This window comes from Canis lupus, chromosome 12 (genome assembly GCF_011100685.1).
Source record: "Canis lupus familiaris isolate Mischka breed German Shepherd chromosome 12, alternate assembly UU_Cfam_GSD_1.0, whole genome shotgun sequence".
NCBI classification, from domain to species: Eukaryota; Metazoa; Chordata; class Mammalia; order Carnivora; family Canidae; genus Canis; species Canis lupus.
The window spans coordinates 46,976,025-47,000,749 of record NC_049233.1 but is presented as its reverse complement, the minus strand read 5'-3'; the positions used below and the strand labels follow the sequence as shown (position 1 = coordinate 47,000,749).

Here is a 24,725-nt window from a genome sequence, read left to right as displayed (position 1 = left end):
TTTTCTCAACTCTGTTAACATCTTTTCTTCTGACAACTACCATTTTTTGTCTTGAGTCTCTCTGCTTTTAATTTCCGACTTATCGAATCTATCCTCTATACAATACCAATTATCTTCTAAAATTGGTACCTGGGCAAACTATTGAACTTAAATGCATTCAGTAGCCACTTAATAAATCAAAACTGAAAACTATAAGGCATACAAGACCCTTTGTGATCTGGCCCATTTGCCTCTTCAGCTTCTCCAACTCCGTATCTTTTCATAGACCACTTGCAATACTGCAAATGCACATGCTGCTTCCTCATACCTCCATACCTAGAATTCACCCTTCCCCTAAAGCCATCCAAAGATTATTCATTCATCTTTCAAGACTCTTCTTTTCTATAAAGACATTCATAAATACCCTCCCCTGCAATAGAGCATTCCCTTTGTTCTTTCTATTGTATTTATGTAGTCTTATTTTAATAGCTATAGCAACTGCTTGCTTATTACCCAATGATCAAAAAATTGCCTTGCCAAACTCTGTCTAGCCCTTTAAAATAATTTATGCTCAATTTAACATTGCTGAAGATTTCCCAAACTATTACCATTTCACTTCACATGATATATTTTGAACAACATGTTCTGATCTGTAGATCCAAATTCTTTGGGTTTAGAAGAGGGAGAAAAATCCATTTTAAATGATAAAACCTTAAGCAAATTGAGGCTGTAGGAAGAAAAAAAAATCTCAAGACAATAGATTGAGGGAAAGTATACCATGAAAAATATATACTTTATGATTCCTTTTTTAATACTTAGGCATTACATTCCATATCAAATTTTACCAACATGCTGTTCTATAAATTCATATTTTCTGTTCCATGCTAAAAAGCCCACTCTGCCATAATTACTTTTAGCAAACAGTACCTGGAATATAAAAAAGATTAACTCAGTGTTGGCAAACTTTCTCCTGACATGTAGGAGAACAATTAAAAAAAATGTCTAGGGGTTAATTTTCTTCAGCTAATGAGCAAAAGAAAAGCCCCAATACAATGGTATTTCACTTAACAGTGGCTCATCACTACATTAAGCAGAAATAAATCTACTTGCTACTGCACTATTTAGGGCAGGTTTGCCAAATGCCTATCTTTAAGAGCTAGGTCAACTTCCAAGAAAACTGTACAGAAACATTCAGTTGTTAACAAAAATTTAATATAAAATTATTCAGTTAAGTTATTGTTAATTTAGAAAAAAAAACATGTATTAATCACCCATAAGAACAACTTTTATTTTAATAAATAACAGTGGGCTTACCAAAGGGAAGGGATTTTAATGTGTCAAGTTTTATGCATATTGGTAATAAACCTTAAGGAGGTGAAACCAACTATTCAATATAACCCATTAGGTCCTAAAAATAAAACTATAATACTTTAATAAAACTTAAAAAAATATTTTCCAAAAGAAAATAATTCACTCCTTGACCATGCTTATTTATTCAGAGTACCAGCAATTTCAGTTAAGTGCTTCATTTTTCCTGCAAATCTGATGTTGCACAAGGGAATATACACATTTTCATATTATTACAACATCGTCAATATCTCAGGCTAATAATATTGTGGATGCAACTGGTTTATAACAAACACAAAGTCAAAAATCAATGCTATCTATGGCAAATAGAAACAAAAGTAAACTTAAAAGATGTTTTCTTTTGTTTCCCGTACTGACTTTAGTTGGACTTCAAATGAAGGTAATAAACTCTCCTGAAATAACCTCTATCTCTGCCGTGAATCCACAGTATAAATATGGTGAATAAAGCTAAACTATAAGAGCTAACTATATACTGAATAACCAAAATAATCAATTATAACAACTAATACTGCTCTGGAAGACCAATCTAATGAAAAAAGTATCATTAGATGTGGTGGGAAAATACAAATCTGTACAATCTAACATCTATAAACAGTAAAATCAAAACATCCAACTTCCTTATAGAAAGTGTTTCATCTATGTAATTATAAATGTTAAGGACTCTTGCATTTTGTAAACACAAGATGGGCTCACTTTGATGATACCAATTTTAAGATTTATAAAAATGTTTAAAAAAATTTTTCCACAAAAGTTTATACAGTTTAAAGCTATACACCAATCTATAAATCTCAGAAAATGGAAAAAAAAAACTTTATAAGATCACATGTATAAAACAAGAAATGAAATGTGATTTTATTTAAGGCAATACTGGGCTACTTCACAAATCACCACCTCAAATATTTACACTGCTCCACACTACTAGTTTCTATCACATTCACAAAGGATTTTTTTTTTAATACCAAATGTTTAAAATCTTTGATGTAGTAAATTCTTTATTCACATTTCCATTATATTTCATGGAATCATAGTAACTATATCCAATTAGAAGCACTGAAAAAAAAAAAACCTGTAGCTATAGGAAACTGCTAAAGAATCTATAATTTCACATGAATACCATCCCAAAATCCTGGAGGATAAATTTACAAAGCAGAGCAAGGTGTTGATATAATGTGCCTACTTTGTGAAGAGTAATTTTGAGATCATCTTGTAAATAAATGTTTTATGTAAAAATCAATGAACTATGGCAGAGTTTCTACTTTTAGTTCAAAAAATTCTTAATTTAAAACAATAAAAGAACAGTTTTAAAAACTTGATCACTTAGTTAAAAATTAAAATTCCAAATATAAATGTGTCATTTAATAGTTTAGACTTACATACTGCTGGTGGCAGCAAATGATTTACAATAATAAATATATACAAAAAAGATCTACAAACAAAGAGTACTGTTCTACATGAGCAGTGACTTGGTGAAACATATCAATCACACAGATAATTCAGTTTAGTTCATGGAAGGGGCAACTGGCTGATAGAAATTTGAGGTGTAGCTCAATTATTTACAATAACTGAAATATTGATTCTGTTCAAGTCCCATAGGGATAAAAAAAAAAGTTTTACATGACAAACGTCATGTGTTTTTTTTTTTTTTTTCTTTTTCATTTTTTTTTTTTTGGCCAGGTTAATTCATGTCAACAACAAAAATTAATGAAAAGTTTCACAATTCTAGCATGCTTGATGGCTTCCTATTTAAAATAAAATGGTAAATAATGTATTTATAGTACATTAGTTATCAGTACTGCCCTCTCCCTGTGGCTTTACCCATACTAATTTCTTTCATAACAGACACATCTGGATCATTTGAATGTACTTCAAGTTTTTTCAGACTGACGGTAGGTTTCATTTCCTGAAGTTGCTTTAACACAAGTTCAGTGCAATCTTTAAGAGTCTTGTCTAAAACAATTTTTACATTATCACTGCACTGAAGCTGTGATGGATTGGCAAACTGTACAAAGGTTTCACTTTCTTTACAAGCACACACATGATTTCCACTAGTCACAGCAGTCTTATCAATATTTTTTCTTGAATTTGAATGGGATCCTTTCTTGTTCCCACTATTTGGATGGTCTTTATCAGAATTTTTCTTCTGCTTCACTGCAGACTCCTCAAGAAACTTCAGAAAGGATACTTCAAATCCCATTGGTTTAAATGAGCTCCAGTCAAAAGATGCAGGATGCTCCTCTGTTGTTTGAATTGCAACAGCAGTTTCTTCTTCTTTATGTGTACTACTTAACTCAACTGTTGATGCTGGTTCTGCTTTTTCAACTTTTCTCTTTTTATTTAGGGAGACATTTTTTTCTTTATTAACTCTCTTCAAATTACTTGTTTTTTGTTTTTCTGACTGGCATGGGTTATTTTCCTGAAAATCATTACTTACATTTGAAGAGGTATGAGCTTGGGTCTCCACACTTGCATTGTCTTCATTTATTAATTTTGTAATAAATAATTCTGTTAGCTCATCCATTTCATCTTTTTCTTTTTTTTCAATTTCCTTCTGTGGAACTGTAGCTGTTCTAGAGTTATCATTGCTCTCTGATACACATGCATCAGAATTTTTCACATCACTCTTATCACTTTCTTGCTCAGAAGTGTCCTTTAATTGTGAGTTGCAACACCGCTTGAAGACAATGAGAAGATTTCGGTGTTGTGATGTAAATGCCTTTGATAATTTATGGCATTTATAATGTCTAATTATATTGCTTTCACTTGTAACAACTGATGTACACCCCTTTATCATACATGGATACTGGGTTACAAATCTGCTTGTACACTCAGATAAGGCATCATTTCTAGCCTTTATGGAATATACGTGCTTTCCACGTTTCAGAGAATAAGGCTTATTTTCTTCAATTTGCACAATTTTTGCAGTCTTGTTTTCTAAATTATTTTTTTTCTTTCGTTTTGTTTTAGGCATTTTGATTCCTTCCTTTCCAGATCTGTGTTTTGTTCCCCGATATTTAGACTTTGTCTTTTCTTGGTTTGCCTTGCTTGACATATTTTCCTGACCAGGTGTTAATCTTCTTGGCCGAATCAAATGAGCTTTATGCTTGTCATTATGCTTATTAAAAATGTGTCGGAGGAGATTTGACCGAGTTGCATATATACGGTCACAGCCTTCACAGTCACACTTGTATATGCCATCTTCTTCAGTTTTACTTCCCCTTATCCCAATTCCATGATCTGCCTCAAGATGAACAACATAGTTCAAATATGTGGTAAATGAAGATTTACACTCTAACTGGTCACATGGAAATTTCCCAACATCCACAGAAGCAGTCATACTTTCAATTTCCTCAGGAGTCATTTCATGAAGTTTCATGTAGTGTTGTATCAGGCCAGTAATTGCTTGGAAAATTCGGGAACAGTCACTCACCTGACACCGAAATTCTTTCACAGTCTGTTTAGTTTCAATTTCTTCACTTTCTTTACCAGCTTCACTTTCTTCTTCAACCTCTGCAGAAAATGCAGGTAGATCTGATTTGTGTACAGCCTGGTAATGCAGAATTAAGTTTTGCTGTATAGTAAAAGCGGCAAAGCAACCCTGGTGAACACATCGGTAAGGTCTGTAGGGACTGTATCTTGTTGGAAACTCAAGGGAATCAGAAACTGGCTTCTTGCGTTTTTTCTCCTCCTTTTCCTTTTTATGTCTTCTAATTTTCCGTCCTTTGGTTTGTATGTTTGTGAGAGAATTTGTATTACATTGTTCTGAAGTAACTGTGATCACTTGCAAGGAGCTTTCTGTTTTTTCAGGACTTTTTTTTTCAGGAAGTTGTTTTTCTGGGATCACTGCTACATTACTGAGGGAATTTTCCTTTATTGCTCCCAAGTCTAAAGTTGGTTGGAATTCCCTTTTATTTTCCTCTGTCACAGTTAGCTGTCTTTTTACTTGTGTAATTCGTGGGGATGACAAATTTTCACTCTGAGTTTTTCTTCCATAAGGCCTTTTTATTTTTAACTTTACCATTTCTTCCGTTGTAAAATGATGGACCAACTGGCAGTGTGCCCGGAGATTAGAGTTCCTTGTAAATGTTTTTGTACAGGTAGGTACTACACATTTAAATGGGGCAAATTTCAACTGATTCTTCTTAATTTCAAGAATCATCTCTGGAGTGTACTGATGAATCTTACCATAGTGCTTAAATAAAGCATCCTTTGTCATTGCACTGTAATTACAGCCTTGGTTTTGACACACAAAGGGTTTATTAACTTTGTCACTAAACTGAATGTTGCTTATAATTTCAGAAACTGGCTGAACAACTGTGACATTTGGATTTGGTTTAACAGGAGTGGGAGTCAGTGTCACTGATGTATTTATTAGTACACACTGGGGTGCTGGAGTGGACAGGTCATTTTCTAATTTTAATTTCTGCAAGCCTTCTAAAATTTCCTGTATTTGATCTTCCTTATGTAATACTTCAGATGAAGGAATGTTATTTTTTGCTGGCATTACACCTATAAAGGAGGAAAACTGAGAAGAATCAGGTAACTTGTTATTTTGCACAGTGTTTACTGAAGGAAGCTGAATGTTATAATTTATTTGAGCATTCTGTGATGTTTCACCAACACCGTGAGATCCACTTTTTACCTCAAGTATTTGAGAATTCATAGCACTTTTAATAATTTCAAGAGTCTTTTCAAAGTTTTGTATAACATTATCTTCAGAAATCTGCAAATCGGAATTTATTGAAGTTGTGCATGAATTCAAAGCCATCATTTGGGAATCACCATTTTCAGTTTTTAATGTTAAAGGAGCTAACACCGTATGGGACTCAAGATTGGTTTTAAAGTTTTCTTTCACATCAGTAATAAATAACTGATTGTCAACATTATTTAATTTCTGTGTTAGGTTTTCCACCAAACCCTGAGGCTCACAATTTGGAATTACATTTGAATGGAGGTTACTAGTTGGTATCTCAATACTCTTTGCTATAAGTCCCATTGCTGTTAAGTCACTTGTTACCAAGTTTTGGGAAGCATTAGGTGCAATTAGGGGAGGAACAACTTTCTTTCTTCTCTTCGAAGCACTGTTTCCCTTTTTATTTAAATGACTAGATCTCGTGCTCTGAGGACCACTTATAACTGAAACACGTGAACTATTACTGGTAAAAGTTTGTGATGGCCCACTAGAATTAGGGAATGAACTAGAACACAAACCATTTTCAACAGTCTTCAGCAGTAAGTCATTTGTTGGGAAAACAGGCAAACTGCTGCATTCCTCAATGGAGGGAGTTTTGGAGTTTGGTGTCCTATTCTGGTTTGTCAGCAGGGGGTTTGGGTGGCATACAGTCTGCAACAGAGGTGGCACAGCTGGATTTGGCATCACTGTTGCATTTACTTGTGCTGCATCTGAAACACAACCTGTTGGAACATGAGAAAGCATTTCGGCACCCTCAAATGTACTGGGGATGCCAGCAGTTTCCAAAGCCTGTTTAATAATCTCACTTCCTTCTTGACTGACATTGGTACTAAAGCTAGTCACACCAGTCCGAGGAAATGTATTTGGTAAAAATGTTGATGAGCGATTTTCAGCAGCAAGAAGTTGCAGGAATGATGGATCTTTAAAACATGCTTCTGGATTGAAGGTAGACTGTTGTGGCTGCTGCAAATTTACTGCATTTGTGGAGAGAATCATGCTGGCAAGAAGAGAAGGCTGTCCATTATTCTGTAGAAGTTCTTGAGCAATTTCTGCTCCATCCAGTGGTTTACAGTAAGATCGCTTAGACAAGTGTCCACCCAGAGACCTGGGATTAGTAAAAGCCCTGTAACACCTGCTACAGATAAATTTTCCATCTCTGATAATTGCAGGCCATTTAGCCCTTTTGTTGTGCTTGGGTTTTCTTTCCTTTCCATTTGGGCCCCGCCCACGGTCTTTTTTAACTTTTTCAGGTGCAGACTGTTGGGCACTGGTGCTATTAAAATCATTTGCAACATTGACTTGTGAAGGAAAAACTGCATTTTCACCATTACCTCCCTTCAGAAAAGAGGAATTAGTGTTTCCTTCAATCTGTGAAGAAAAATGATTTGTATTATTTTCCAGTTGGGAAAAAACAGAATTAGCCCCACTATCTGCTGGTGAAGGGAAGAGAGACATTGAACTACTTTCTGCAGGCAAAGGAAGGAAAGGATCTGAGCCACTGTCAATATTCAAAGGCAAAACTGTTTTGGTTAGATCTTCCATTTGTGCTGGCAAGGTAGTAGTAGATAAATTTTCCATTTGGGAACATATAATACCACCACCTTGTTCATTTTTATCCTGAGAAGGTATATTTGGATTTATGACACTTTCCACTGAGGGCAACAGTGGAGTTGACACACTTGTTAAATGAGCTGGAAAAATGGAAGGCGAGACATGCTGCAACTGATTTGAACAAGTAGGATTCCCATTGGCTTTGGTCTGTGATGTAAAAAATGCACTGTTAGAGCTGCTCACCTGTGATGGCAAAAAATAAACAAACTTTCCATTATTTGGTGTATTTAAGTTGTTAGATTTCTGACCTTTTTTACTTTTCCGCTGCATTTTAAATGCAGCATACTGGTCAGGGTGTGCAGTCTTCATGTGTTTCCCAATACTCTGTGAAGAATTATAGGTTCGAGTACATCCCTCGACCTGGCAACTGAATTTCTGAACTGGCGCTTTTGGAGGCACTGATGGAGTTCCTAAAGAACTACTTGGGTTGGGCTGCGGTGGAACAAATGTGATACTTTCCAATGTCTTAAGAGGTAAATTATAAAGACTGGATGATGTTTTAACATTACCTCCACATTCAAACTTGGAAGCTGGTAAACTGTTTTGAAATCCTGTCTGATTTTGCACAGAAAAGGTCATCAGGTTATTCACTTGTCTTTCTAAGTTTTGTGGGGTAAGGTCACCTATTTTGAGGGTTTCTGAATTTACTAAAGAATTCTGAGTAATCTGGGCTTCATTAAAGCAATCCTGTTCTTTTCTTTCTTGAAAACCTGGACGACACAAATCATTACAGGTATCTCCAACTGGTGTATGTAAGTTTGTGACCAGTGATTCACCAGTGCCTTCCACAGTGGAGTTTTCTTGCTTTCCAAAGTTATCCTCAATCCCCTGATTGAGGGACACTTTAATGGACACAGCTACTTCACTGGCCTGAAGCAGAGGAGTAGTCACAGGGTTTTCCAAACCATTTGACAATGGTCCATCAGCTTGCCTGAGCTCTGATACAGAAATCTGGTCTTGTTTGGTCACAGCTGATTCTGTTTTGCTTTTATCCCAAGCATCACTTTTATCTGCTGGTAAGGTATTTTCAATATTATTTTCTGAAGGAAGCACAGATCTCTCTTTCTCGATGCTCACTTCTGTGTCCTGATTCACTTTAGAAGGCTGAACACAATCTCCAGATGAATTAAGTTGGTCTTCAGGAGGCAACACTTTTTCGGGAGTACTGTGATCATCCAGATGCTTTTCTAGCTCACTCTGAGAACGATAAACTTTACCACAACCTGTGAACTTACAAGTATAGGTATTATAATGCTGTGCTTCATGATCATACAGTAAATAAGCTTCTGAAAAAATTCTGCCACACTTAGGAAACATACACTTTGCTCTAAAGACTTGATGTTCCTTTCGGTGTGTTAAGAGCTCTGCATAACTATTAAAACCAGCCTTACATTTCATCTGTATACAGATATATGGTTTACTACCACAATGCATTTGTAGGTGATCATTAAGATGAGTAACACTTACAAAATGCCGTCTACAGTACTGGCAAATAACTTTTTTGCTTTGCATTTCAAGAAAGCGCTTGGCATCTTCATTATCCTTATGCCCCTTTACATGAGCAATTAAATTTTTAAAGTACTTAAAGCCCTTCTTACAAAAAGTTACAGGGCAATTAAATTCATTAACGGGTACTGGTTTCTGGACTGGGATCACTTCTGGTTCATAAGATTTATCTTTGTCATCATTTTCATCATCTGAACCATCATTGTCATTAAATACTATGAAATCTGTTGAATAGAGACTATTCTTTTTTATAGGTCGCTGTTCCTGCTTAGCCACAGCATTAGTCTTCTGATTCTCATTGGTAGTTGTGATTTTAGGTGGCCTCCCCAATCTTCTTAATGGTTTCATAGCTGCTAGTCTCTCTTTACTAGATTGTTTAACATGCAATGTGACATGAGGGACAAAAGTTTCTTTAGAATTAAAGTTCTTTGCACATATAGGGCAACTGTAAATCCCATCTTTATAGTGTTTTTGAGCATGTCGTACTATTCTATGACCAAGGAATTCTTTGTCACATAGCACACAATACTGCATGTAGGCTTGCCAATTCCTAAACCTAGCAGAAATAAATCCCCTCTCTCTTAATTGTTTTATTTCTCTCTTCTTCTGCTTTTCATCACAGATGTCTTTAAGAAGGCCAGAATTAGCACCAATTCCACCAGAAAGTCCATTCATAGAAGTTTCTTTACTCTCTTCTTGGTAGTCCACTACTTTCTCATAAACTTCACTGTCATTTAGTTCATCTATTGAAGACACAATAGATGCTTCTTCCCCCATTAATGCAAGACATTGTCGTTTTAATGTTTTCCAATCCCAGAATTCTGGATCAAAGGGCCACTGAGTTTTCAATACAAGTAAGAGCTCACAGCGCAGAGAATTTGGTATTGGAAGATTCTCTTCATCATATTTCTGGTCTGGTTGATTATACAACATTTCCACAGCATAATATGCATCTACTGTAGGCTCAATAAGAAATTCACTCAGTTGACAAGCACGTTTAACTTCCAGATCATCAGGCAACAAGCATGAAATGGTCTTGCAAATAGATATTTTCACTTCAGTATTTTCTGTAGATTCCAAACGAAGAGCTTTTACACATAGTTCTATACAGGTGGCAAGTCCAGCCCCTTCAGTCTGTGAAAGAGCAATAGGAAATGTTAATTTAATCTATACTAACCAACAGATTTGTGAATTTATTAATTTTAAAAACTGATGTTTGCTATTCTCAAATTTTGCAGCAGCAACATATGAAATGCTGTCTCTTCTAAGGCACAACAGCTTAGCCTTGTGTGGGTGTGTATGTGTGTGTAAAATGAACTATAAAAAATAGGGGAAAAAAAAAAAGAAAGAAAAGCATTGGGAACTAAGATAAGACCTGGGTATAAAGTCATTAACTATAGCTAGGCAAACTTGGAAGTTATTAACTTCTCTAACCATTCATAGCAGCCCACTTACAAAATAAAGATCAAAATAGCATTTAAATTTCATAAAACTGCTGTGAGCATCAATGAATATTATATATCTAAAGTATTTGATACAGTTTAGTATAATGTCTGGTACACAGGAATTGATTAATACATGTCAACCTTATCATAAATCTTATTTCCTAAGTTTGTATTTACAATCCTTATGAAATAAAAACCTTCTTCACTCAATTACAGAACTGAGAACGTCCCCATATTTCCTAAGACTAGTAATGAAAGGAGATTTTCACTTTTAACAGAATAAAGTTATTTGATCCTTTATAAGGGAGATTCTAGTTCTATCATACGTTGGCTGAATGCCCAATCACCTACCACATTGTTGAACCATCTTAAAAACTAGAAGTAGAAGGAGACACAGTGTTTTTCCTTTTGAATTAGCATCTTGAACTGTTATTATAAGATACCAATAATGAAAGTAAGAGTAATTTTGAAGATCTATGTAGTGAAGAGATAAAAATGGAATTTAAAAGGACTAAGAGAACATAAATATAAGAAATAAGGCAGCTATAAGATGTGGCCATATTCATTGAAATGGAGTGTTATACAGAATCAAAAAGCAGGAAAGAAATAAGCAAAAAAAAAAAAAGGAAAAAAAAGCTGATAGGGTCTGTATTTCCATAGGCTAAGAAGGAATTAAAATATTTTACTGAAAAAGCAACTTAGATTTGTAGGCCAATAGGAAAGTGAGGGGAGAATACTAAATTGGCTTTAACTTTAGGAGAAGCAAGGGCACAAAGACCAAGAAGGAAATGGACAAGAACAGATATGAGACCTATTTTTAAAAGTGACAAGAAAGGACAACAGGGAAAGAGGTAGAACCATACGGTTGTCTCTAGCTTTTACGTCAAACCTGTATAGTTATTTTATACTATTTTGAGATAAATGGGAGCCAGAAAACTTTTACAATAAAACATCTGCACCTCTGTTACATGCCTTAGGGGCTACCACTAATAATGGATAATCAGGTCACTTGTTTGTTAGAACATGAAGGAAACAAAAAAGACATGTGGTGAGAAAAGATTCATATTAGAGAGAGGAGGTCTTGGAGAAATCAAAAGTCAAGTCAACCATAAAGATGATCTGAAGTGATAATGAAGACACATATCAGAAGGACTAGTAAATATGTATAGGATAAGAATTCTGAAAAAGGCTACATTTATTTAGAAAATTCAGGAAATGGGGGATCCCTGGGTGGCGCAGCGGTTTGGCGCCTGCCTTTGGCCCAGGGCGCGATCCTGGAGACCCGGGATCGAATCCCACATCGGGCTCCCGGTGCATGGAGCCTGCTTCTCCCTCTGCCTGTGTCTCTGCCTCTCTCTCTCTCCCTCTCTCTCTCTCACTGTGTGCCTATCATAAATAAAAAAAAAAAAAAAAATTAGAAAATTCAGGAAATGACAGAGAAAGAAATGACTTAAGAAAGGGTCCAGGAAACAGATTTTGTGGACGAAAGACATCTGCCTTGAGGAAGATGACTGTAACTATTCTTTGTCAAGTGAATGTTGATCCCTTTGTAAAGAACAAAAGCAGATTCAAAAATTCTACTTATTGCTTAGAAAATGCAACTAAAATTATTTTGGAGAGAAACTCAATAAATAGTTCTATTCTAATACAGTTGGCTACTAGATTCAAGAGTGCATCTCAACTCATTAAGGACAAATTAATTTGAATAAATTGCTTTAAAAACATTTTACTGTTGTAATTAAATGTGAAATCTTAAGTAATGCCAATAAAATGACAAAGTTTTATTCTTGTAAGTTTTTCATCTTTGTGCATTAAAATTGTTTATAGGTGATAATTCAAATCATAAATTAGTTATATAAAGTATTTTAAAAGATGAGTTTGAATTCATAATTTCCCATAAATATGTGATTAAACAATTAGCCTATAAAAATCTACTTCATTCGTAAATTAAAGTAAAAGTATTGACAAGACCAGCTTGAATTTAAGAGTGATAGGAGCAGAAGAAAGCTAATTGCTAAAAATTCAGAGGAGGAATAGAGACCCCCCCCAATGACAATGATCCAATATGAGGCAACCTTCTGAAAAATATAAGGTTTTATCTTTGGTACCCCCCCACTTTTCTGTTCCTTTCCTCTGACTGCCTAATGTCCTTGACCCAAAGCTACCTGAGGTTTACAGACTGATTAGTTCCCCCATGTACATCCTATTCAGCCCTCCTCTATCCACACATAGCATCATGTCTTAACCTGCTTTAAAATTATTAAATGGCTACTTTTCTACTTTAGAGTTAAATATACTCTTAATGGGGAATATAAACAGGGCTTCACAGTCTTTACCTATGCCTCATCTGGTCTAGACCCATCATTTATCTTTTGCCCTACCCAAGTATATGCCAGGTAAACTGAACTAACTGTAATTACTCAAATATCCCATTCTCTCATTTGTCTTGGTATCACTTGTGATTTTGTGATATAATAAGAAATACATACATATTTTGGTTTTCATCCAGGGTTTCCAGCACAGAGCTCCTAAAACCTTTGTAATTTCCTAAGTGTTAAGAGCTATAAGGGCATCTTTTGTTGCCAGCTCCTGAAATAGCTAGAGCCTTAAACTGTGAAACAGGTGTTGTTATTAATAAGGCCCTTTTAACCACAAAGGAGTTTATGTTAATGAGGCAATTTTTGGAAAGCCCCTAGATAACCACCGGATGGGGGCTGATAGGGGAACAAACCTGTGTTTACAGGGTTGGAACTTTCAGCTCTTGCCCCCCGTCCCCAGCCCCATCCCCATCCCCAAGGAAGGGAGAAAAGCTGGGGTCTGAATCAATCGTCAATGGTGGCTGAAGATTTAATCAACTATGCCCATGTAATGGGAAGCCTCCATAAAAACCCAAAAAGAACGGGGTTCAGGGACATTCGCACTGGTGAACAGGTGGAGATCTGGGACAGCAGCTTACCCATTGTCCTATGCATATCTTCCATCTAGTTCTTCCAGAGTTGTATCCTTTCATAAAACCAGTAATCTAGTAGGTAAACTGTCTTCCTGAATTCTGTGAGTCACTCTAGAAAATTAATCAAATCTGAAGAGGAGGTTGTGGGAACTTCTGATTTTAGCCAGTTGGTCAGAATTATAGATGAAGACAAACTGGACTTGTGACTGGTATCTGAAGGGGTGTGTATGTATGTGGCACTCTTGTGCAACTGTGCTATCTCCAGGTAAATAGTGTCGGACTTGAGTTAAGCTGTAGGATACCCAGCTGGTGTCCACAGAATCAGATATCTCCTCGATGTGGAGAAAATTCTCCACATATTTGATGACCAGAAGTATTCAGTGAGAAGAGAATAGAGGAGAATAAGTTTTTTCTTTACACCACTTCCCATGCTTTTTCTAGTAATAGGAACACTTTTTACCCTCCCACTCTGGCTATTACTCAGAGTCAAAACAGACAAGAGGGTTAGATGGCCCACCTCTCTTATTCATTCAGCACCTACTTTATACTAGGCACTGTATACTAGGCACTGTGCTCCCACAGGAGTCTTAGCACTCCACCAAAACAGAAAGACCCATACCATATTGCAACTCTGTGTGTGTCTCCCCATTAATAGACTATGAAAGCCTTAAGGGCAGAGCAATACTTTTCAACCTTTTAATGTAAAGAGTCTAGGAAAACGCAGAATAAAATGGCCAATTAACAGTCTTCAACAGCTCCTGGAATTTTGAAAGAGGGCCACCAGTTAACCCAAACCACTAACCTTGAGACTAAATTATAGGACGTGAAAGATAATGAGTTATACTAGAACCTAGTCATTACAGCATTAACTTTAAGGTCTCTTTTAGTCCTAAAACAAACAGAAAAACTATGATTCTAGGGTTGTTGTTTTAAATATTTATTTGAGAGAGACTGTGAATACACACACACCAGCAGGACTAGAGACAGAGAGAAAGAATCTCAAGCAGACTTCCAGCTGTGCTCAGAGCTCAATGCATGGCTCTTTCTTACTGAGATCACAACTGGAGCTGAAATCAAGAGTCAGATGCCTAACCAACTGAGCCACACACCTGCCCCTATGATTCTAGTTTTAAGATAAAACCTATGCCTGGTCATTTTTCATAAAGTAAAAACCAAAGGGGAAAAAATTTTATGCAACGGGAAACCAGATTTTTGGAGCAGAGTAATTAATTAGCAAGTTGCAAGTTACTCTTGTTAATAGGTGAGCTCTCCTGGCCCAACTTTCTAAGCTATTATTCATGCTTTTAACCACTTTTTTATGTGCTTTTACTTCTGACCCCAAAGTCTCTTTGGAAAGGCTCTATTCAACAGAACTGTCTATGATGATGAAGTGTTCTGTATGCTATTCAATATGGTAGTCACTAATCACATGGAGCTACTAAGCACCTAAAATGTGGCTACTGGCTACCATAATGGACAGTGTAGCTCTTGTCCAAGTTTTTCCCTAACACAATCTCCTTGTGAACAGGGTATAAGGTTGAGGGAGGAGAGTCACTTTTACCTACCCAGTCACTTTTACCTATCTAGAATAATAGAATTATCCTATTCTATTTGTCTACTGATATTCATTTTTAATCTTATTTAAAAATGAAATACAAAGTGGTTAGTTACCACGTGGTCAACAGAAACTCAAGATTTATACTTAATTTGTCTGGCTTCTAGTTTCAAGCTCCTTCCACTGCGCTATACTGCTATTCAAGTCAGACATAAAGCAGTGGCACAACCTATATTTTAAAACTACACAGTAATTTTTTTTAAAAGATTTTATTTATTTGACAGAGAGAGCGAGAGAACATAGGCAGGGGTAGTGGGAGGAGAAGCAGGCTCCCCACAGAGCAGAGAGCCAGATGCAGGGCTTGATCCCAGACCTTGGCCTTATGACCTGAGCTGAAGGCAGATTCCTAGCTGACAGAGCCCCCCAGGTGCCCCAAAATTGCACAGTAATTTTTAAAGAAACTTAATATTAAGTTTACCTTTTTAAAACTGCAACACTACAATATATAAGATGAAAAATCAGGATAAGAGCCAGACAGAGAAAAACTAGAAAGGAGATGAACTGACTCTTATTCTTTATTCCTGAAAAGAAATTATTTCAGGAGAAAAAAATGACGATATATGTAAGATTTATTGACCAACTACACATTATTTTTAAAAGATTTTATTTATTTATTCATGAGAGACAGAGAGGTAGAGACACAGAGAGAGGGAGAAACAAGCTCCTCGCAGGGAGCCTGATGTGGGACTCGATCCTGGGACTGGGATCACGTCCTGAGCCAAAGGCAGACGCTCAACCGCTGAGCCACCCAGGTGTCCTACCAATTACAGATTTTAAAAGTTACCTTTAAAGGGGGACAGGAGGGATCCCTGGATGGTGCAGCGGTTTAGCGCCTGCCTTTGGCCCAGGGCACGATCCTGGAGACCCGGGATCGAATCCCACGTCAGGCTCCTGGTGCATGGAGCCTGCTTCTCCCTCTGCCTGTGTCTCTGCCTCTCTCTCTCTGTCTCTGTGTGACTATCATAAATAAATAAAAAATTAAAAAAAAAAGACTTAAAAGCTGTCAAGAATGTGACTAGACACACAGGGAGTTCTCTGTGTGAACGATTTCAAAAAATAAAAATAAAAAAAAATAAAGGGGGACAGGAGATTATCTTTTGGTCTTTCCTTAAAAAAAAAAAAAAAGCAATTACACGTGAATTAAAAAATATCTCTTGGGGATCCTAGGTGGCTGAGTCAGTTAAATGTCTGACTCTTCATTTTGGCTCAGATCATGAACGCAGGTTTGTATGATCAAGATTATTTTCTCTCTCCCTCTACATCTGCCTCCCCTACCCCCAGCTCATGTGCTCCTTCTCTCTTTCTCTGTCTTCAATAAACAGACCTTAAAAAAAATACTTATCATGCTACATCTCTGTTCTTAAGGATTCCTTAAATGCTGTTTGGCACCCCATTCTATGCAATGGTTGCAACTCTGGAAAATATCTTCTGTGTACATTTAATATGGAAACCCACTGCATTACTATAAGGGTTACTATAAGAAAATAAATTAATTCTGTAAAACTTGGATTCCAATTTAGATAATAAATAAAAATGAATATGCAACTTCTGCTATCACTTTCCTGTTGAGTTGTATCTAATCTGCTTAATCTACTTATTAAGTGTCTTCCATTTCAATGATTGTTTATTCCTAAAAGTTCTTTGGACTCTTTAAAATCTGCTTAGTTGTTTTGACAGTATCTTTCTTTCTCATGTTTTAATTCTTTATTTTAGGTCTTTAAATATATGTATTTTATAGAATTTTCCACAATTGTGTTATTTAAAGTGTTAGGCAAATAATTCTATTCTTTTTGTCTACTGACATTCATTTGTGTCACTTTGTTTCATATGCTTTATAAAATTTTTTTTTTTAAGATTTTATTTATTTGAGAGAAAGAGAGCAAGAGAAAGAGCATAAGCAGACAGAGGGCAGAGAGAGAGAGAGAAGCAAGTTCCCTGCTGGGCAGGGAGTCCAACATGGGGCTTGATCTAAGCACCCTGTGATCATGACCTGAGCCGAAGGCAGATGCTTAACTGAGCCACCCAGGCGTGCCTGCTTTATAAATCTTGGTTAAATTTATTTACATCTTTAAAAATATGTAATTTATAGTGTCTATCCTTGCATGTTTAATCCTATTGTTATTTTTCTCTGCCAAAATTCCCTCATGACAAGCTGCTTCATGTTCTGTAAACCCTGATCATGAACTCATCTTAAGCAGAGCTTTACCTGAGAATGCTGCATTGAGGCTATGTCCCTCTAAAGAAGTTCTGCATTTGCTTCTGCCAGGTGTTACCTGCCCATCCACCCTTACCTTCTTAAATGTTACTTGGCATGGGGATTTCTGGACTATATAGATAGGGTAAATTTAGATCCCAAATCTGTGTGAGGGTAGACCTATGGTTACAACTTCTTAAGGGAAACATTTTTCCTTGTCTGACCCACAGCCCAGTAGAACATGCACAGGGTTCCCTATCATCTATCTGTATTTTCTAAAAAAATATTTTATTTATTTATTCATGAGATACACAGAGAGAGCGAGAGAAAGAGAGAGAGAGGCAGAGACACAGGCAGAGGGAGAAGCAGGCTCCATGCAGGGAGCCTGATGTGGGACTCAATCCCAGGTCTCCAAGATCATGCCCTGGGCTAAAGGTGGTGCTAAACCACTGAGCCACCTGGGCTGCCCATCTATCTGTATTTAAAGTAGTATTTTCTAGTCTAGTTTTTCAATGAAATTATAGGACTTCACAGGTAGGGCAGACGGACAGAAAGCTCAGCTCCAACTCCCCAACTTGAGAGGTCCTAAGATCTTATCTCTTATCCATAAAGCTACCTCCCATCCCCATGTGCAAACTCCTCAGTTACTCTAATTAGTAACACATCCCAATATCCACCAGGAGAGACCCAGCAACAGCTCAAGCTTTCTGCTCCAGTTTTTAAGTTCCTCCTCATTTTGAGCCTATGGATTTCCCCTAACATTCTTACAATATCAGATACATCAAAATGTTTATTTCATCAATTATTTTGGGGCATTTTATGGAAGAAGGATTTTTAGATAATGTAATTTGCCAGACAGCTAGCAACGGAAGCTATCTCTATATTTTTCTTTATACTTTCTAAATTTATACAAATTATCAAAACAGCATAACACCTAGGAGTAAAAATTGTAGAATGATAAAATACTAGAGTATGTGTATTACTTTTCTTCAGGTCAAGAGTAAGCCCCCATTTGCATTTGTAAGTTTTTCTGTATCAAATACCTATTAAGACTAATAAAAAAAAAGCAATGTTCAAAACTCTAAATGAAATAACAAAAATCACTGGAAGAGGTGCCAAAATAATAGTTTTTTATTAAAGATAATGAATATATCTTAAATTAAGAAAAAATAGCTCAATTATTCTTACCTCTGAATTAATAACTTTAATCAGGAAGAAAATGTGATATACCGTCTTGGTTAACAGAGAAAGTTGCCGACATCTTTCTAGGTACACTTGTATAGATGGTTCTACTCTTTGCTGTAATTTACTCCAAAAGAGAGTGAGTTCCCTAAAAAAAAGTATAAAAAATAAATTGGAGCAGTAATGTAATAATCGTGGACTATGTTGGTCTAGTCATTATATTTGAATTTAAAACTAGTTTTAGATTCTAATTCTACATGTGGAAATTAAGTTTAAATTAGATTATTAAATATAAAATATATATCAACTTTTGGAGACTAAATAAAATCAAGAAATGATTTATCATTTTATTAATATTTTTCAATGTCAGCGAGTACTGCCAATTATTAGTAAAGCACCTCTCATTTACACAATATAAACAGTAACTGAGCCACATCTGAACTTTATGTAATAAAGCACAAAATGTGTGTGTATGTATAAAATGCATACATAGATCAATGGTATATTTTTAAAAGCATTTAATTTTACCTTCTACCTTAAATTGAAAATTGACCAATTGGTTGATTAAATTAGATAAATGTTAACAATCAATAACACAGAACTCAAAAGAAATTTAACTAATTTCTGTCAAATTAGTGAATAAAAGAAACTTTGAAAAATGAATTTTAAAATTTATTTCAAATGCAACTAGAATATATTTTTCACAGAAAAATAATCCTACTGAAATGATGACTTTTCCTTCCTTTTACCTATCATCCTATTTCTCTTCTGTCCTCCAAAAATCATCTTTCTTGCTTCAACTTTTTTCACCAAGTATTCTCCTCAATACAAGCCTTTCCTATTATTATTTCCTTAGTTTATACTCCCAGGAACTCTGCCCCTTGACCACCCACTTGAATAACTTGTTCATTTACTGGATTTTAACCTATATATTCAAAATCTCTCTCTCCAGTCTTAACCACTTTCACCTCTCTAGTTCTTTATAAGACTTCTCCACTTTGATCTCTTTTGAAACCTGAAACAAACCTGAAACTTAATATATGAAAAAGATTATTAACATCCTTTCCAGTTCACCATCTTTGTAATTAAATGTATCATTATCACTGACCCTATCGAACTCTGCTTTCTACTATCCTAAAGACTGTTATCTTTAACATTTTTTTCACCCCATCCCATATCCATAAGGAAGCCTTCATAACTTCCCAGTTGGACTGTTAATTGGTTTTCTAGTTGACTTTCCTAGCTCAACTCTGTCCTACCACTTTTTTCCCCCAACTGTCTCACTGTTCAGACCCCAATCCGTTCTCAAGTACTTGTATTAAACAGCACTTCTTAAAGATAAATTTCTATTTTGTCCTCCTATTTAAAGGCTTATAATAGATTGCCTTTCTTGATATGAAATCCGGACTTTGCTGCTTTTCTTAAAAAGCAATATGAGTTAATTTTTAGTCACTTCTAATATTTATATTACATGGAAAATCTACTTCTCCTCAGTAAATGCATGTTTCTTATTTTCCCTTCAGAATCCTTATACCCACCTTTTACATACTCTCTGTACTGCAGATACGATTTTCCCTTCGTAACAAAACACTCAACTGCTCAGAAAACCTTTATAATTATGAACTTTATTCTTCTTTAATTGCACATTTATTTAGCTTGACTGTCCTATATTCATGGCATTTGTATGTCATGTGTCATTTCATAGAAATCCTTAAGTGTCAGAAAACTGTAAACTAAATTTTGTTTCCAGTATCACTAACACAACACTGAAGACTAATAATGCTGTTCAATGACCAGATAAAAGGTCAGTTTTAGCTAACACATTGATTTACAACTAATCTTAAGATTTTTTGAGTCAGTTGAGGCCAATATCTCTATTAGTTGTATGCTCCAAAGATTATACATATATAACAGGCTTTGCACACTTGAAAATGTACCATATAAAGAAATGTGTACTCAAGAAGTTAGTGAAGTAGACTATCTCACAGATGTAAAATGAACTCTATTTCCATACATAAATCACTAGCAGCTAATTATACAGTTAAAAGTGTGTAATATGCAGAGGAAAATACATACACATTCAATCACAGACTGAAACACATCTGAAAAAATTGTGGCATTAGACAAAATAAACCTTTCTTTCATCTTCTAACATCTAAAAATTTCCTGATCATTATTAATCACACAGTGATTACTGTTATACTAAGAAGTTGTGTGGTCCTTAATATAAAAAAATTTAAAGTTATAACATGAACGATAATCAGTTTGCACAGTATTTAATAACCGAAAATAAGCTTTTTGCTTTAAGACTTTGAAAGATTAAAAAATATGTTCTTAAGCTCTCTGAATTCTCACAACCTCGCTGGTATTCTTATTTAACAAGCTTTTCTTTACAAAATAAAACCAACTCACCAAGCACAGTACATATCTCCTTGTTGGAGCTGACGTGATAAAAATGCAGTACATAAGACAAGAGCACTTTTTTCATCACCCTCAGATTCTAAGTTACAGATCATTTCTAGTGCATCTTTGCAATCAACTTCTGAAATCTACAGAAAAAAGGATATAGAAAATATGCCATAAAATGGTTTTATTATTAAGATATATAATAATATACTTAAAAATCTTCACTGGATATTTACAGATCATTTTTATCAGTAAAACCTCATTAACTCATACTATCAATTCATACTTTGTGATTACTGGGCTACAGTGAAGAAGTAATCTTTCTTCAAGTCAGAGAACCAACTATTTTCATGAACTTTACAAATATTTATATGAAATAGCTAAGGTTAATTATAAGCACCCTCTACCCATTAATCAGGTCTATGATACTGAAAAAGAAAAGTTGTACTTATCCCCCTTTTAACTGGTAATTTAAAAAGCATTAGAATCAGCAGAAAGACACAGACAAGTCTATTGAATATAGACTAATAAAGTGTCTATTCATCTGAGGGAAAAAAGTATACTATGAAACATTTTATGCAGTTTATACCACCTTTAAATTAAGCTCACCTCAGTGTTCTATAAATCTCCATTATTTTTCTTTTCATACAAATTCATTCCATCTCAAAGCCTGTCAACAGTCATGCATGCATAAGTATAACCTAGATGAAGGCAACTTCTTCATTTAATTACACACTTACATCTATTGCTTATTTTTGGAAAAATTAAAATTTACTACCACAATACAATGATTTACTACGTAAACAGATCTCTACAAGCATTTGCTGTAATACAAAGATACGGCAAACATAGGATCACAAATCACTGGTGTTCCACAAAATAAAAAGATTAATTCCAACATGGTATAACTGACAAATGGCAAAAAAAAAATTGAAGACCAATACAGACCATTGGCACCCAAGTACTAAAGAGATAACCATACCCCTCCTCCTTGTTGATCTTCTGTCTCGCCTGATCAACTTTTGAGTACAGGAAAAGTGTATGTTTAAAAGGTAATGTGTTTAGGACTGAACAAGTGTCTAAATGAGGGGTACTTGGGTGGCTCAGTGGTTGGGCATCTGCCTTCAGCTCAGGTGGTTATCCTGGGTCCTGGGATCAAGTCCCACATGGGGCTCCTTGCAGGGACCCTGCTTCTCCCTCTGCCTGTTTCTCTGCCTCTCAGTGTCTCTCATGAATAAATAAATAAAATATTAAAAAAGTGTTTAAATGAGGATAATCTTAAGGTTGATCTTTGAGGAGGATAAAGGCTGCATGAGGATAGATTCAGAGGTTTCATTGTATACATTAAGTTGAGCTAGAAAACTCTAAAACAAGAAAAGACCCAACTCTGAGTCTGTGCGTTTAACAATGATTCCTCACAGGAATGATGAAGTTAGTGGCAGAGTTAAGACTGAAATCTGAGTCCTGGAACTCCCTGGTGCAGTGCTCTTTCCACTACTACTCCATCACTTTCTAACAAATCTTTATCTATAAGCGACCCCATTTAAACAAACAAAAAAAGGGCTGAACAATATATAATTATACAATAAATATTTTCAAATAACTACATTACTTTATCAGACTATATTTTATTATTTAATCATAAATTTTCTCCTAGGTAGGTATAATCATTAACATTTTATATACAATGAATATGGGGCTCAAAGAAATTATGTGATTTGCCCAAGTTGCAATAGTTAATTAAGTGGTAGAGCTATAAATCAAATTTTGTCTAACTGACATTAAAGACTCATGCTTTCCATTTCATCATATTATCTTTAATGCAAGCTGTGTTAACTTTAAACAGATACCCTGGTACACACACGCAAATCTTTTTAGAAGTCAACCCATTAAGTTTTATTTTTTCATGTTGATCATAACTGTCATAGCAGCTACTACTTATTTATTAGTCCCAGCTTCTTCAGAAATAGCATTGCTAACCAGCAAAATAGCTGGCCTGGTAGATACTATTAACTTTTTAGACATAAGGTTCAAAGAGGTTAAGTTCTTGATCAAAGACACATGCTTAATTAGTGGCAGTTAAGATTTCAACCCAAGTGGAGCTTCCAAGTCTGTGCTCTTTCTAGAATGAGGCCCTTTACTGCTAAATATTGATTGTTTACATGTTCAGGTTTAATAAAAAATATTTTTTTAAAGATTTTTTAAAAACTGTATTCATGATAGACATAGAGAGAGAGAGAGAGAGAGAGAGAGAGAGAGAGAGAGAGAGAGGCAGAGACACAGGCAGAGGGAGAAGCAGGCTCCATGCCGGGAGCCCGACGTGGGACTCCCAGGACTCCAGGATCACGCCCTGGGCCAAAGGCAGGCGCGAAACCGCTGAGCCACCCAGGGATCCCCAATAAAAAATCTTATATCCTGAAAGTCTGATTTGTTTTGAATCTGGTCGTTTGTTGTTCTTCTAAAACCTAAGCCACTCTTCTTGAATGCTCAAATGATGTAAAATGCATACATTACCTATGAGGAAATTTATTTTCCCAATGACATTACCTACATTATTAGCTTACACTTAGTAACTGGAAATATATATTTGTGTGTAAAATAACCTCTCCATATTTCACATATATACAACATATCAACTGAAACATTTGTCATATTCAATAATACAGAAAATCTCACTTTTTATTATAGGTATACTAGGAAAATACTTTTCAGTGTGTATTTCATAGCCTTCATTTCCCTGGTTTGCCACTAGATGGTCCTCTCGAAAAAAATAGGACACTAAAAATAATGGCAGGGAAAATAAAAACATAATTAAACTAATGGATGGCTGAATTCAAACCATAAAAGTGAAATACAAGTCAAATATAAGTATCAATAAACAAGAATTATTTTTTTAAAATCCAAGGCAGCATAAAGTAGGAATTACCAGTATTTAGCTAAATAGTGACCATCTATCGTAAACATCTTTTCTCTATTGCTTTGAAAAACCAGCAAAAATTTAAATACCAGAAAATTTAGAACTGTGAATAAATTTTTGAAATCAGAATGATCTGTTAAAGCATATTATGCTAACTCCCTCTGTAAAGCAGAAAAATCATTTTAAGCTTTAAAATGGCTTTTTAGGGCAGCCCAGGTGGCTCAGCGGTTTAGCACCACCTTCAGTCCAGGGCATGATCCTGGAGTCCCGGGATCGAGTCCCACATCGGGCTCCTTGCGTGGAGCCTGCTTCTCCCTCTACCTGTGTCTCTCTCTGTGTATCTCTCATGAGTAAATAAATAAAACCTTTAAAAAAATTCCAAAAAAATAATAAATAATAAAAAAATAAAATGGCTTTTTATGCCAGGTGTTAAAAAAATATAGAGCACTTCATCAGGATTTTATGTATGACTGCCAAGTATACTTTTAAAATGTATTTAGGGGGCTGCCTGGGTGGCTCAGTTGGTTAAGCATCTGCCTTTGGCTCAGGTCATGATCTCTGGGTCCTGGGACTGAGCCCTGCATCAAGGTCCCTGCTCAGGGAGAAGGCTGCTTCTCCTCTGTCCCATCCCCTCCACTCATGCTCTTTCTCTCTCAAATAAACAAATAAAATCTTTTAAAAAATAAAATGTATTGGCTCTAATCACATAAAATTGAGTTCCATCTAAAAAGAAACTTAGAGGATCCTGTGTGTCTCAGTTGTTTGACTGTCCAACTCTGAGTTTTGACTCAGGTTATAATTTCATGGGTCCTGGGATCCAGCCCCCCTGGAGTTCCCCTGTGGGCTCTGTGCTCAGCAGGGA

The 24,725-nt window shown here is 35.6% G+C and overlaps 1 protein-coding gene across 4 annotated transcripts in view; it reads right to left on the bottom strand.

The window, feature by feature from the left end:
• Window positions 1-1,242: 1,242 nt before the first annotated feature.
• ZNF292 (zinc finger protein 292) overlaps window positions 1,243-24,725 on the bottom strand; it is a 102,034-nt gene continuing 78,551 nt past the window's right edge. For all 4 annotated transcript variants that reach the window (XM_038554667.1, XM_038554665.1, XM_038554666.1 and 1 more), the window contains 3 exons: window positions 20,953-21,089; window positions 18,547-18,688; window positions 1,243-10,288 (listed from right to left, as the gene is read on the bottom strand). In XM_038554667.1, the coding sequence (XP_038410595.1) occupies window positions 3,134-10,288; window positions 18,547-18,688; window positions 20,953-21,089 (7,434 nt within the window). In that variant the 3' untranslated portion in view covers window positions 1,243-3,133. The remainder of the gene's footprint in view (window positions 10,289-18,546; window positions 18,689-20,952; window positions 21,090-24,725) is intronic.